At 29.0% G+C, this 15,263-nt stretch overlaps 5 protein-coding genes and 1 long non-coding RNA gene across 10 annotated transcripts in view; 3 read left to right on the forward strand and 3 right to left on the reverse strand.

Annotated features, from left to right (window-relative positions):
• The window catches only part of LOC143428828 (uncharacterized), a 35,177-nt gene extending 26,257 nt beyond the window's left edge, over window positions 1–8,920 (forward strand). Inside the window, exon 2 of the long non-coding RNA XR_013102477.1 lies at window positions 8,466–8,920. This is a non-coding gene — a long non-coding RNA (uncharacterized LOC143428828). The remainder of the gene's footprint in view (window positions 1–8,465) is intronic.
• Window positions 260–2,872, reverse strand: Glo1 (Glyoxalase 1). 4 transcript variants are annotated; one of them, XM_076904986.1, is made up of 8 exons: window positions 2,779–2,872; window positions 2,243–2,425; window positions 1,778–2,167; window positions 1,412–1,693; window positions 1,204–1,333; window positions 842–1,130; window positions 523–740; window positions 260–442 (listed from the first exon to the last, which is right to left on the reverse strand). In XM_076904986.1, exons 2-8 carry the CDS (start codon window positions 2,422–2,424, stop codon window positions 350–352), a joined length of 1,584 nt encoding a protein of 527 aa, XP_076761101.1. In that variant the 5' UTR covers window position 2,425; window positions 2,779–2,872; the 3' UTR covers window positions 260–349. The 4 variants fall into 4 exon arrangements, with proteins under 4 accessions (XP_076761101.1, XP_076761099.1, XP_076761100.1 ...); XM_076904984.1 differs by having other exon boundaries at window positions 2,710–2,806; XM_076904985.1 differs by lacking the exon at window positions 2,779–2,872 and adding an exon at window positions 2,587–2,724.
• On the reverse strand, window positions 3,857–6,326 carry LOC143428827 (lactoylglutathione lyase-like). Of its 2 annotated transcripts, XM_076903973.1 has the most exons (6): window positions 6,190–6,326; window positions 6,026–6,121; window positions 5,279–5,574; window positions 5,136–5,203; window positions 4,960–5,049; window positions 3,857–4,055 (listed from the first exon to the last, which is right to left on the reverse strand). In XM_076903973.1, exons 3-6 carry the CDS (start codon window positions 5,572–5,574, stop codon window positions 4,027–4,029), a joined length of 483 nt encoding a protein of 160 aa, XP_076760088.1. In that variant the 5' UTR covers window positions 6,026–6,121; window positions 6,190–6,326; the 3' UTR covers window positions 3,857–4,026. The 2 variants fall into 2 exon arrangements, with proteins under 2 accessions (XP_076760088.1, XP_076760087.1); XM_076903972.1 differs by lacking the exon at window positions 3,857–4,055 and having other exon boundaries at window positions 4,577–5,049.
• Window positions 6,248–8,378, forward strand: LOC143428826 (BRO1 domain-containing protein BROX). Its single transcript, XM_076903971.1, has 7 exons — window positions 6,248–6,382; window positions 6,543–6,773; window positions 6,852–6,947; window positions 7,042–7,220; window positions 7,301–7,476; window positions 7,549–7,781; window positions 7,861–8,378. Exons 1-7 carry the CDS (start codon window positions 6,282–6,284, stop codon window positions 8,105–8,107), a joined length of 1,263 nt encoding a protein of 420 aa, XP_076760086.1. The 5' UTR covers window positions 6,248–6,281; the 3' UTR covers window positions 8,108–8,378.
• A 320-nt stretch (window positions 8,921–9,240) lies between the features above and the next one.
• Window positions 9,241–12,159, forward strand: L(3)02640 (porphobilinogen deaminase-like protein l(3)02640). Its single transcript, XM_076905171.1, has 6 exons — window positions 9,241–9,723; window positions 10,208–10,280; window positions 10,610–10,793; window positions 11,117–11,387; window positions 11,468–11,784; window positions 11,864–12,159. The coding sequence occupies exons 1-6, from the start codon at window positions 9,670–9,672 to the stop codon at window positions 12,036–12,038; spliced, it is 1,074 nt and encodes a 357-aa protein (XP_076761286.1). The 5' UTR covers window positions 9,241–9,669; the 3' UTR covers window positions 12,039–12,159.
• Window positions 12,160–13,451: 1,292 nt separating this feature from the next.
• On the reverse strand, window positions 13,452–14,905 carry Tom20 (translocase of outer membrane 20). The gene is made up of 4 exons (XM_076905203.1): window positions 14,672–14,905; window positions 14,260–14,351; window positions 14,010–14,183; window positions 13,452–13,936 (listed from the first exon to the last, which is right to left on the reverse strand). Exons 1-4 carry the CDS (start codon window positions 14,796–14,798, stop codon window positions 13,892–13,894), a joined length of 438 nt encoding a protein of 145 aa, XP_076761318.1. The 5' UTR covers window positions 14,799–14,905; the 3' UTR covers window positions 13,452–13,891.
• Window positions 14,906–15,263: the final 358 nt, after the last annotated feature.

A 15,263-nucleotide genomic window follows, 5' to 3' on the forward strand; every position in this document is an offset into this window, starting at 1 on the left:
CCAGAGTAGAGTCGCTAGCATCTGTCTCACTCTTTCTTATAGCTTTGTAATATGTCTTTCTCTCTCTTACCTCTAAAGCGGGAGATATAATTTATCTTACTCTTTTTATTCAATAAAAATTAAGCAATTTGTTTATTTAATTAACAGTACTATAAAATAAATCAAAGGAATTAATATATAAAAAAATTTTTAATCACGAGGGGAATAAAAAATAACTAATATGTCGTAAATTACAAATGGGATACGAAACTTATAGCAGTGCAATTAAAAAAGTTTAATAACAAAGTATAGTGGTGAAGTCTTAACAGTGTACAAAATACAATTACATCTATAAACAATTCATTTAATATCACCATCTTACAATAACTTGGTCTCCATCCTGTATTGAGTAATAGCTGAGTTCCTGAAGCGGTTTATCTAAAGGTATTTCATCCTTAGAAAGCTAAAAAATTACATACAATTATTATAAAAATTAATATATATATATATATATATATATAAATTATAAAGTATTATAATTACATCTGGTTGTATAAATGAGAGTCTTGGTATTTTTCCTCCAGTTCTAAAAAGTCGCTGTGCCAAACCAATAACTTTTTGAACTTCCATATCTTTTAAAAGTTTTCTTTTGATTCCTCTAGGCTGATTGGGATGATCAGGGCATACAAATTCTACCGTTATAACATTAGAAACCATTTCCACTTTTGTTTTGGACGAAGGAATATCAGAAATTCCACATTCTAAATATTTCAAATGAGATATAATTATTAATTGGAAAGGTATTCATTTTTTAACTAATTTTCCACTTCGTAATAAATAGACTGTTATATCCTTCACCTACTTTCAACTAATGCCGGATATCGAGGGTGTTCAATTATAAATTGATTCCTTTCTTCAGAATTATTTTCAGTTTCTATCCACTTTGTTAAATATAATTTCAAATAATCAAATTCAGCACCTCGCCTTTCATCATGCAGAATTTCTGTACCATTTAATGATTTTAATTTTGAAATTCTAGCTATTATTAACTGACGAGCAGTCTCTAAATTTTCATTTCTTAAAATTGGATTTTCTCTGAATTTCAGATCTTCTAAATTATTAAGTTTTTCTAATTCAGATATAGATTGCCACTGCAAAAAAACAATATTTGAGTATCATATTTTCAAATAATTTATCTGTATAGTACATTGATATTTATGTTACCTCTGATATGTTATTTTGTGATATATGTAATTGTTGCAAATTAAAGAAGGCTGAAGTTTTTGCTGTTGGTTCACTAGTTGGAAATCTTATTTTGTCTATTTTATTTGAATTTAAATTAAGATATTCTAAGCTGTAAAATATATACAACTTGCAATATAACATTCGTATTAACAATTAGCAATATGTAATCAAAGCTGTTATAACTTGCCATGGAAGTGAACCCAATTTAAGAATTTCATCCCAACTGGATATGAAATTTCCTTCAAGTGTTAATTTACATATTTTCATTAAATTATCATCCTCTAATGGTTTCTGTATGATGTTGATTATATTAAAGTAAACTGAAATTTCTTGAAGAGATGGAAACATACACATGCATCGTTGGATATCAAACCAATTATAATTCATTTTAGCCATAGTTAAATATTGTACCGTAAGAAATGAATCTTTTAATACTTCCATATTTTCTTCTATTGGTAAATAATTCTCACTAAATGGATAATAAGAATTTTTAGAAGACAGTAACAATTATTTGTTATCTACAAACTCTTGATTAGAAATTTTTATAGTTTACCTCACATTAAGACGAACAAGACAATGAAGCTGACAACAGATATCTGCTACAGTTTGCCAGCTATTTATTAGATTTTTAGATATATCTAACTCCTCCAAATTTGGACACAATTCTTTCAATTCATCCGGCTTACCAGCAGTACTAACATATTGTTCTCTCAACCATACTGTTTTTAATTGATCAAATTTGCTTTGCTTTCTATTTACTTTAGAAAATCCAACAACTTCAAAAAAGGGAGCATTGATATCCTTCTGTAAACTCATCAATGTATCCCTATCAATGCCAGCTAATTCATCATTGATCAGGCCATAACGAATCTTAATTGCTTCTGGACAAGATATTCCAAATTTTGCCTTACCCGGACGTATAAACGATCCTGATGTGGGATGCCTGTTGTAAGACAATTAAATACTTTACTTACTTCGTTATTCTGTAATATAACAGTATATTTATATAAGGTTTTACCTAGCTTTAAAATATTTTACTCCTTCATATGTACCATTATGTTTCCCACGAGCTGGGTCGTCCCAATCTATGCCAAGCCACAAACCTTTAGTTTCACCAACAGGACCAACATATTTCAATGTACCTTGATATCCGTCACACTCAATTCGGCTGTCAATTTCATATTTCTTATCTTCTACCATACTAAAACAGACAGATTTCAATGATACTTATTCATTCGATCTGTTCGAGTCATATATTCTTTTTACTTCAGAAACACGAATCAAAATATATTATTCTTAATTTTTTCCTAATACAATTTTAAATAATAAGTACACTAAAGATGTCCCGGTTTGAAACCTAACCTCAATATAAGAGAAGATCATTGAAAATTATGAGACAAACAAAATGTTAATGATATAAACGAGAAAAAGCCACCGGATACTATTGGAAGGATACTTATGTTAGATATAAGCGGTTATACAGACATGATTTAATCAAAATTAAAAGTCATATACAGTAATATGACATTTCTCTGTTGTATAGTGTTAAGGTACCTAGGAACTTTGTGATGCAAGATACTCCACTCGCATACTTTAATGAAATAGTACTATTCCTATATATGGTGGTGCGTATGTACATATAGGTTTGCAAAAACTACATAGATACGTATGTATGTATATACTATAGGTATTTGGGTACAGGATGGTCCATTCAGACCATACCATACATATCATAATCACCACTTTAAGGAATCAATATTAAAATACGTTCTCCTGTTTTATTTTCTAATTTTTCTTATATCAATGATATCTCAAATTATATCGTATGTGTGTAGGAATAAAAAATTTATTTCTGTGACGATCAGCAGCGAAAGAGTCACGAGGTGCCATCTAGGTTAAGTCAGATGAAGCAAATTAGAATAAGATAGTTTAAGGCTAGTAGTTCTAAGATAATTTAAGAAATAGTCTAGTCTCTCTCTAGTAATGTTATACATAGTAGTTGGTAATAATAATTTATAAAATATAATATGCTTCATACAAACTATATTAATTAATAAATGGGACTTTCCCCTTTTACAGGTACCACAGAAGGGAGAGTAGAAACCTCCATGATTCTAATTTATTTATTTCTAATAGTAAAAGCAAGAAATTTTATATTATAAGTATAATTATAAGCATTGTTGTAAAGTAAAAATTAATTATATTTTACTTGTATTAACATATTACTTAAAACAAAAATTGGATGTTGTATCAGCAGAACATGATATGCGAGAAGGTATTCTTTCCAGAATTTTTCTCGCTTAAGAATGTTGTTCGATTATGATAGGTATGCAAGACAGATGATTGATTAATTAATTAAATAATTAATTAACAGTAACAAGACGTTTATTTAAACAATTTATAAAGCACAGAAGCGTTCTTACCAACTAAATTTTATATATATATATATATGCATATAGACCATTTTTATAAACCTATTTGTAATACATATGTGAAATAATGTATAATATTAATTAAAATATTCCTCCAAGTTTTTTGTTGTAACGTTTGGAGAGTTGGTAACTAATACTTCAGGAATTTTTAATTCTCCTAGCAACTATTGCGATAATAGGAGAACTGGGAATACTGTCAATTAATTATTTGCCCTAATTCTGTATTAAATTACAAATTTTGCTATGAGAACTTTCCAACTAAATGGTCAAACAATTAATCTCTCATCCATTGTTGTCTGCATCTCTTATGTTCCTGGTTTAAACTGATTTATCACTCATTTATCAAATAAATCCAGTTACTTTGGAAAGTTCATGCTTGTCCATGTAAGTAAAAGGCTTCTAAAATATACATAAATAACGAAACACATTATAATGACTAATTATTGTATGTGTGATTAGGATTGAATGAAAAAAACTGATAGAAGCGATTAAAGTTACAAATAATTATCATGGAACTAAATACAAAGCAGCATCTGTAAAGATCTTTCGTTAAGTTTTTTTTACTCATAATAATCAGTCATGATCAGATCTATTATCTATTTTGATATTACTAATCAATTTCTAAAGAACTCCTACATATCTGATTGAAATTATGGTACCTTCTGCCCTGTACAGAAATCGTATACAATTCTTGCAACAGTAGTGATTAATCTACGTGAGTTCCTGTGAACGCAGATTATATCTTGAGTAAATTACTCTGTACATGTGTAAATGAATCAATAATAATATTCTGTACTTTTCATTCGCTCGAATTCCACACACAAACAATAGTAAAATAGAATAAATTTATGCTTGAAACTGAATTCATGTATAAAACATGGGTAAACTTATGCAAATCGATTTTTACGAAAAATTGATAATTGAAAAATAAATATTTTGATTTTATTTACCAAAGAATACGTTTACCAAAGAATATTACATATATTATACATAAATTATACATACAACACAATGTAATATAATAATGTACAAGTGCTATAAAATATACATAAATATGAATAATTACAATCTTAACACGTACATGTACATATATAAAATATGTATACATATACACAAATGATTTGGTTTTATTTCTGATTGTTCCTGTGTTTAATGAAATTTATACATTTGCGGATATTGAAAGAAATTACTCCATGCAAAATATTTTACTGATTCGATACTATATTTGCGATATTGACTGGATTTAAAATTTCAATCCAATAACCATCCGGATCTTTAATAAAGGCAATTCCTTTCATCTTACCATCGTTAGGCTTTTTTACAAATTCCACGTTTAACTTTTCAAATCTTTCACATGCTTTTTCTACATCAGGTACTGTGATTCCAATATGTCCTATACATTAACATAAAACATGTTGTAATGAAATTTTTGTACATTATATCACTAAACTAACATCTAATATTCAGAAAATATATTACCAAATCCTCGAGGTTCGGTATTTCCATTGTGATACTTTGGATCTGGGTCAGTTTCTGTTCCCCAGTTACTACGAATAAAGAATCAAAATTACACTATAATTCTACATTCATTACTTAAATCGCTATATAACTTTTAGACGTACTGAGTCAATTCTAAAGTCGCTTTACGACTAAATGTCCATTCGATACTTTCTCTTTTGTCAGTAGGTATGTCCTTCGCGTCCTCGTATCCCAAGAAGTACAATGAAAATTTCATTTCAGGGAAGTCAAGTTTCTGTAATAACTGCATACCAAGTACTTCAGTATAAAAAGGTAACGACTTCCTCGGATCTTTAATACGATACATCGTTTGTTGCATTATGTAACCATTTGTTGCTGGATCAGGCTTTTTACAAAGTTCACGTGCCTCACAGTTTGTTAGTCCTGTGAGTTCACCCATCTAAAAGAGAACAATATGTAGAGGAAATTTATATCGTTAATATATTACGAATTAACAGAAGAATTACAGAAAGAAAAAAATGTTACAGTCTCTTTTAATTCCCTTATCATTCAGAATTATCGATCAGTAAATAAAATATCGCTAATTTCTCAAGAATACTATTTAACCCCGAAGATACTTTTGCAATACGTACGGGAAAATGAAAAAAACGAGTGAAAGGTATACGGGAAACTTTGAAAACGCAGAGAAGTATCATAATAAACTTGAAATGAAATTAATATTATATATTTTACCAAAACTATCTAGGTTAGATAACTAATTTCTGACTGTTCTTACGATAATATCGTCGTACCGCTAATGACATAAGACTATTATATATTTGTTAATATATTGTTATATACATAAGTATGTTATCAGTATTGTTATGCGGATATTATTTCTCGATTTTTACCTTTTGGGAAATAATAAGTATGACGACCGTCACTTGATTTCACGCTGACACACGAAGCGGAAATGTGCGTAGAATTGCGCGATGCACTCGCAATCTCTGGAAAAAGTGGAATATCTTTCATTGAGTATAACGTTCATGTAGTTGTGTTGTGCTGTCTGCTTTACCTTGATTTCACTTATCTGTCAAATCGAGCAGATTGTATTTAAGTATTCGGATATTACCGAAATTCGGCAGCTCGACACGAATTATTAGCAAAATGGCACATTGGTTTCATCGGAACGTGCTGAAAGCCACCACAAATCAAAAATTCGAATTAAAAATAAATAATCCTACCGATGCTACGAGAAAGTTATGCAGGTTAACTATATTTATGAAAATTATTAATTGCACCTAATCGTATTAATTGTTATTATATACTTTGTATAAAAAAGTTTGTTTGCAATTATAAATATTTGAAATATAAAATCATTGAAATTATAAACGAAATTATAGTATAGTTACAATTGTCACGTTACAGTGATCTAAGGTTATCAAGAAATCGTCTTTTGGAACTGATAAAAAATCCAAATAATACAAGCGACACCATAGAGCCAGCTTTTCACAGCTATTTAAGCCTGTTGTATGGTTTTATATGGGAAATAAATACTGCCGCCGAACGAGCTGAACACGTTGGTAGACCTAATCCTAGCAAACTGAGAAATGTTATCGTATACAAATGGACGCACACTTTATTGGGAACAAATACCTAGTAATATATGCTTTTTGTTTGTATTAATCAAAGATATGTATAAACTTGATGTATAATTTGAAACTACCTCTATTATAGTTCAAGTGCTGATTCTGTTTATGAAGCAGCTAATATGAGTATGAACATAGGACTTTGGTTTATGAAACATGCCGCAATGATTGCTGCTAAAGATGAGTAAGTGTAAAATAACTAAAATATAGTATGATATATTAACAGTACAAAGTAAGCAATAACATAAAAACTATCATCCACTGATGATGTAATTTAGTATAAATATGAACGAAGCGAAAGATGTACACACTATGCTAAGACGGGCGGCAGGAATATTTACTTTTGTGCAAACAGAATTTTTGCCACAATTAGCGAACCCATCGCCGCTAGGAAGTGATTTAGATCCAAGAATAATAAATGCATACGTGAATCAATGTACAGCAGAGGCACAAGAAGGTTGCATAATTAAACAAAATTGCAATGAAATTATTGTATCAGCTTAGGTACTAATCGATGTAAATTTTTATTTCTTACAGTGACAGTGGCCAGAGCAGTGGAACTGAAACATAACGCCAGTTTAATATCAGCTTTAGCTAATGAAACAAGTAAATTATTTTTAGATGCTGCTAATACTTTACGTCCATTTAAACCAGAGATATCGGCTCAATGGATTAAATACTTAGAATTCAAAGCAATGTTTTACCAATCTTATGTAAGCGAATTATTAAATTAATAAGTAAATATTAAAGAAAATCAAAATTTCCTAAACAGTTGAACTTTACAGGCATACAATTACTGCGGTGAGAATTTATTGTCTATGGATAAATGTGGAGAAGCAATAAAAGCTTTACAGGAGAGTGAAGCATGTTTAAAGAAAGCAAAAATGTTGTGCCAGGAGTATGGAAAAATAAATGGGCCAGCGCCGAGGGTAAAACCAGATCAACATGCTGTATTTAAACGATTAGCACCTATAGTGAAGCTTACTCTTGATAAGTGTAATCGCGAGAATGGTTTAATGTGAGCACCATGCATCTAAAACATTTTAAAGTACAACTTCTTAAATAACATTTAATTTTAACAATTTGTATTTTTAAAGTTATCATCACCTAATACCTGGAGAAGTTCCAGTATTGGATACAAAAGCTACATTTGGTTTAGTGAGTCCTATTGATTTTCAAATGCAATCGCCTAATCCTATATGGAGTTTGGATGTGTATAGAACATTATCCGGCTTAAATCCTGCAAAAATAGAAAAAGAACAAAATTTACCTCCTGTTAAAGAGGATGCAATTCATCAAAGCACCAAAGATCCAAAGAATGCAAGCGGATGTCTATTGCAATAAATGATTCAATGCAAGAATGCAAGTAGTAAATTAAATTCGCTGCTTTTCGTTTTATTATAACATTAAATGCTACTGTAAGGCTAATGCGTAATTTATTTGGAAAAATTTGCACGTGTTTCGTAAACTGCAAACTGATGATTCAGTATTCAATTAGCATTTAAATACATAAACAATTATAACTTTTAATTAAGAGCTATCGCATATATTATTATGACAAGCAGAAATAATACTTTCACATGCAAAAAATATATTAATAGATTATATCTTTAGTTTATATATTATTAATATATTAATTCATTTTGTTAATGTATATAATTTACATTTGTGCAATGTAATATGTCTAAGTGCTGTTATGTAGTGTGATTTTAATATTCTTATTACTTTAATTCCGTAAAACTGGGAAAAGGTTTCTGATGAATTCTGAAGATAAATTTATATTATATTTAGATTACTGTACAAACTAGTCAATGTTTTAGAAGTTAAAGTTATGTGGAACAATAACAAGAACTATCTTTAATGAATTTTTATATGATGATGAAACATGATCGTTTTTCTATACGAAAAGTTTGTATGAGATGTATTTTTCCAAAGAAGTATCTTGTGTAGTCTACTAACATATAATTATGAACATTGTACAGCAGTCTGTGACTGTGAATATAAAAGAATGTACTTTGAAGTTGTGTCTTATATTTATTGCAGCTATAAAAGTGAAATTATATTGTATGCAATACATTTACTGTTTTCACACATGTATTAAAATCGACCACAGTATATTTAATTGTACATACATGGCTTTAAGTGAAGATTAAGTTTTTGTTCAGTGTATTGTTGATTAAAATTTGCAAAATAAAGAATATATTATTCAAGAATATATTTATCAAATATTACAATATAAATATTATTATTATTAATAAGAATATATTTATGAAAAACTGTGTTGCGATTTTTGTTAAATTTATTGTAACTAATTTACCACAAAACATAAATGAAAGCCCATACGAGTATCGACTTTAAATCGTTAAAGTCTGAAACTTTTTCAGATGTCGCGCTACGTATACCGAATGTATACGCTCGTCATGCGCATTAAAAAACGTATGGTCTGTACCAGCCTTTTCAATTCATGATTATATAGTCGGCACGTATCAAAGTAATTCCAGTCAGTGCCTTCCAGTCGCATCGCTTTCGTCAATGTTCTATATGGCAAGAATGGCCTGTACGAGGATGTAGTTTCCTCGCAAACAATGCACGATTAAATATACTCACGTTCTGCTGCAGTGTCAGTAACTGTGAAATAAGTTTCCAAGTTCCATACTACAGTTACGAATTCCGAAATATAAATTTCTCTTTTTCTTTTAATATCGAGATTACGTACTAGGGGTTACTTGCAAGTATAGTGAAAGTCGTTTGTGTCTTTGACCTAATTCAGTTTCTCTTTTGTCCTTTGAGCGTAATATGTATTTGCCACATTCCGAGATAGGATAAGCTTGTTATATAATAATTATTGTTAACAATATTACATTGTAATTGACGTACAAAGAGAACGAAATATTTAAATTACCGTGATGACGAGCACGGATACACGTGACGTAATCCGAGTTGGATCACGAAAAAGCGAGGTAAATGTACAAGTGCGTTCGTTTTTCTGTAGGGAAAGTGAAAATTTGATTTTGCCACGTTTTTACAATACAATATTAATCAGCGCCGTAATAATTGTAAGCTGACCAGAGATATAAGAAATGTACAATGTTGCTATTATTATTGCAAAATGCGAATTCTTCACTTGATACGAAGAACGGCAAATCATCTATCGCTTTTAAGTCTAATCTGTAATTTAAGTGCTATAACGTATAATCTGCACAATGTTATAAGTGACAGTTGTTATTGTTAAGTCTCCATTAGTCAGCATATTTCAGTGTTGAATTTTCAAGCATCTCATACCTTACAAGTATTTTACAATATTTTACTATTCATTTTTATTTCATAGTAAACAATTTTCTTCCATAGCAAATTTTCATTGTTTATTTCAAAAGTAAATAAATTCTGTTTCCAATAAAAAAAATATTTTATATTAAATATTTTATTTGATTACGATTGTTTTAGTTGGCACTGATTCAAACAAAATATGTAATAGAATGTTTAAAAGTGCATCATCCAGAAAAGAAATTCCAAATAGGTGAGTAAAATTATACATATTTATATAAAATATATCAATACTTATGTACCTTCAATATATCTTCAATATCTTTACAAAATTTGATCTAGGTAATGTTCATTTATTATAATGCATTTATATTTATTTATAAATATTTTAAAATTAAAGCTCTTATGTAATATATAAATCTAATATGTATTATATTTGTACATGGTATACCTATACATATTATTTTATATATGCATATTTATGCACAGATGAGTTTTATATTGTTTCTTCTGAAATTTTTATTAGACTCTTGAATGATGCATAATAACACTTTTAATTTGCCGAATATTTCTAACTTTCAGTCACGATGTCTACCAAAGGAGATAAGATATTGGATAAATCTTTACCTAAAATCGGGGAGAAGTCTTTGTTCACCGAGGAACTAGAACTTGCTCTTGAGAATGGTCGTGTTGATTTTGTGGTACATTCTTTGAAAGATTTACCAACATCATTACCAAGAGGAATGGCTTTGGGTGCAATATTAAAGTGAGCATAAATCTTTGGACAATGAAATAGTAACATTTAGTTGAGAAATATTAACATTCTGTTGAAGCTCCACTGTCCCAGAAAATCGTAGTTTACGTATTCGAAATTTAAATTTGAAATAAAATTATCATATTCATGAAAGAAGCACATTGCATACATAAAATATGTTTGGCTAAGATTTGTTGAATATGTTACTTTTACATACAATATTCACTCATAACATTTAATATTTCTCTTACATTTAATAGCATAAATATAATTACAGTATCTGGTGCATGTAATATACTCCTAAAATAAATTTTTATGATTTTAATCCCATACAGGCGTGAAGACCCACGTGATGCAGTTGTTATGTCTAAAAAGTACAAAGATAAGACTTTATCTACTTTACCAGAAGGTAGTGTTATTGGTACTAGTTCGTTACGACGATCAGCTCAATTAGCCAGAAATATGCCGCATTTAAAAGTGGAAAACATTCGTGGTAATCTAAATACTAGATTAAGAAAACTAGACGATGAAAATGGACCCTTTGCAGCAATTATTTTGGCAGCTGCTGGTTTGAAAAGAATGAATTGGAAAAATAGAATAAGTCAGGTAAATTTTTATTGTAACATTACACACAAAATTATGGTATAAAATTTCAGTTTTTTTACATTATCTTTTGATATTTATAGTTATTAGAACCAGAGGAAGCGTTATATGCTATTGGGCAAGGTGCATTAGGAGTTGAATGTAGAGAGGCAGATTGGAAGATATTATCTCTCTTAGAACCACTGTACGATGTTGAAACAACCTTAAGATGTGTATGTGAACGTTCATTTTTAAAAACATTAGGTGGTGGTTGTTCAGCACCAGTTGCAGTTTGCTCAACATTAAACGATAAGAACCTAACAATTACTGGTGCTGTGTGGTCTTTAGACGGACAGACACTTATCAAAGACACTGTGAAAAGTGAACTTTATTTACCCGATGACGATGGAGAACCTCCAAAGTAAGTAAATACACTTACATTTATAAGTGAATATGGTGAAAATTATTCAGATAATCAACTTTTGTTTATTATATGGCAGGAAATGTCCGTTTCAAGAACCACGTCTTTACTGCAGTGTTGTCCCTGGCAAAGTGCGCAATTTAAGTCTTCTTAATGCTGAACAACTCGGTAAAGATCTTGCAAAAAATCTCATAGAGAAAAATGCTCTTGATGTTATGGCGCAAGCAAGGAATGAAGTTTTAAACTCAAAATAATACTGATAAATATCAATGCAGAAATTAGTTTTTCTTGATGATGAAACCGTCTTCGGTACACACGTTTAACAATTTTTAATTTTAATAACTATTAATTAAAATACAACAAATTATGATTTACGTAAAATAGCACATTATTGGCACACTTTACCATAATTTAAATTAGTCTTTTGATATGTATATTTAAAATTATTCTGGCTGTTCATTCAGATGTAAAAAATGTATAGAATTAATAATTACTAATTAATATTAAATGTCGTTTATGTAAAAGCTTTATACACTGCCATAATCTAATATTGGTGTTATGCAGAATATTGTTATACTATTTTTTAAACGAAATGATTAATATAGTGCAGCTATACTTTCAGCTTTCATACACATTTGTAAATATTATCTATTTCTTTTTAAAGAAACATCATTATCAAGAAAACTAATTATGTTAATATAAGTATCATGTTAAAAAAAAATATATATTTATAATATATACCATGAAATATAAAAAAAGTGTTTACATATTTTAATGAATTATAGAAACAATATTTGTAAAATATTGTAAAGTATTGTATATTCTGTAATTAATATATATTGAGGGGAATTAAAGAGTACGAAAAAATGTATATTGCACTTTGTGTTAATGAAAAAAAAATATGACTTACGCGCGTGTTACTAAAATTTAGTTCTGAATTAATATTTTCTTACAAGGGATGCTTTTAACTCTTTACAGCATACGAAAAAATAATAAAAATTTGTTAATCATATTCCTTTTTATAACTAAATAAATTTCATTATATATGTACTATAAAATCTTGAACCCCATAAAAACCATAATACTTATATTAATAATATTGATTCATTTTATTTCATATGATACAATTTTTCAGAAAAACAGTGTTTGTTTGATACTAAGATATAAACCGATCTTTTCTTATTGCCTTTAGTTTTATAAGAGAATAGAACATTTTTTTATACAAAAAATAATTCTAAAGAGTATTTGGTATATGTGTGAGTACTGCTGAAAATAATATCATGTACATATATGCTTATAATACATCCATTATAAGGATATTAATTTCATATTCACATGGTAGAATACACATTTGCATAGTGTTGTGCAAACTTTATAAAATATATCCATTATGAATATATAGTTTATAACAGTATTCCTGCAGCCGATGCAATTATATCCAGGAAATAACATGTTATTTAAGATCACATTTTGTATTAATTCCTTATAGATGGAATATAATATATTTTAACATACTAGAACAATTAATGCATTATTACTCTAAAATTTTTTAAGACCAAGTAAATTACTAACTTCTAGAATAAGATCAATTATTTTTTAGTTATGTTTTCCACTTTTGCATTCATTCTCACTCTCTCTCTCTCTCTCTTTTAAAATTGTGAAACATGTAACAAATATGAACAGTTTATTACAGTCATATCATGTAAAGAGATATAAAGAAAGTCTTGTCTGACTAGAGATCATTCTAGATTTTGTATGCTATATATTGTGTATATCAATCAACTGCCACTTTACTTAACACATACTTTGCAGTGGCAGTTGAAATGCTGTAAATAACTAATATAATTTTGCAACTGATTGTAGTTAGAAATTGATAAAAAAATTCTCCTCATTTAAAATTGAAATACAGATGAACAATATCATGTTCTTGATTGATAATATATAATTATCAAGGACTGTGGAAGTTCAATCAAGGAGAGCAAGACGTGCAATTAAAGAATACTTAACCAGATTAAAGCCACGCAAATGTCTACATTATCAAAAAAAGCATACACTTTCTACTAATTAGATTTTATTTTGAAATATTCAACGCAATTTATATAGTACTTTATTCAACATCTTCCTCAGCCATTGCAATTTGAGTTGGGATTTTCTGTAACAAGCGAAGAATAAAATCTTCCTTTTAACATTTAATCTCGTTAAAAGGAATTTACTTAAGTACATACCTTGCTGATAGCTGGTAATCGTTGTAATAAAAGGTGGAAAATTTGTGGTGGCAGTGTTTTCTGAAGAACTTGTAACAATTGTGCAGGTTGCCCGCAAACTGCAACTGCATTTCCTAAATGCTCAATTCCACCTTCTAGATCGCCACACGTAAGCATTTCCTCTCCGAGTTGGACCTGACATGTATTAGTAATCATGGAATATAGAAATAGATACATGGAACAAGTTGTGCAATATAGAAAAGATATTAACCTCTTGTAAGAAAAATCTTTGTATAACTTCATGATCCTTCAAGTCTTCAATTTTTGTAATAGTACTTTGAGACTGTTTTTTTGCTTTTCTACCTATAAGTGTAAGATAATAGTATTAGATTTAGTCTAAATACATCTAGTACAGATACACAATACAAATTATATATAAAAATATCATGTATTGCAACATTTTCATGTATTGCAACAAATTAACAAAAATGTACAATTTTATGAAACGTAACTATGGTTTTCTGAAAGTAGTTGATAATTTTTTTATCAACGATCTTTGTTATTAAAACAATTGACAAATATTACAAGTGTTTCTTTACGTGAAATCGTAAGTTAAATCGATGCAACACGCATCACATGGTTTAGACAAACCAGCGTTCCAAGAAGACTATAGCTTCACTTACGCTCACGCAATTTCTTTTTGAAATCTGGATCACTACGACGCTTTTGATCGAAATAAAAACAATATCCAACAAATATTCCAGCTATGCCAACAGCAATACCCACTGCAGCCTTTGAAATCATGGTCATTCTAATATAGAAATTTGTGTCTTATAATGACGAAATTTACAAACTCCTCATTGCACCTAGGCCACCTTAGAGAAGGCTGCGTCTGTTAGCAAGTGTACGGAACTTAGCAAGAGAAATATTATTTCGACATCTACTGCCAGAATGATACATCAACCTTACAAAATTCCCTAGATTCATAAAAAATACTTAAAATTATTACAACTCTACTAATTATTTAAATATTTACATTTTACTTTATATGAATATGCTTCTATACGATTCATTTTTTGTAAAATTTTCTTACAAATATAATACCATTTTTCCTATGTTACATAATGTTCTTCACACATGTATATATTTTTAATATACATACACATATCGTTAAACATTATTTTCTTCTCATGCGTACACATTTATAGTTAATTTAAAAATAACAATTAAGAGAAACTTGTAAATCTTTGATACTTGTACATGCGTGCATGCATA

This window comes from Xylocopa sonorina, chromosome 11 (assembly GCF_050948175.1).
Source record: "Xylocopa sonorina isolate GNS202 chromosome 11, iyXylSono1_principal, whole genome shotgun sequence".
Classification (NCBI taxonomy): Eukaryota; Metazoa; Arthropoda; class Insecta; order Hymenoptera; family Apidae; genus Xylocopa; species Xylocopa sonorina.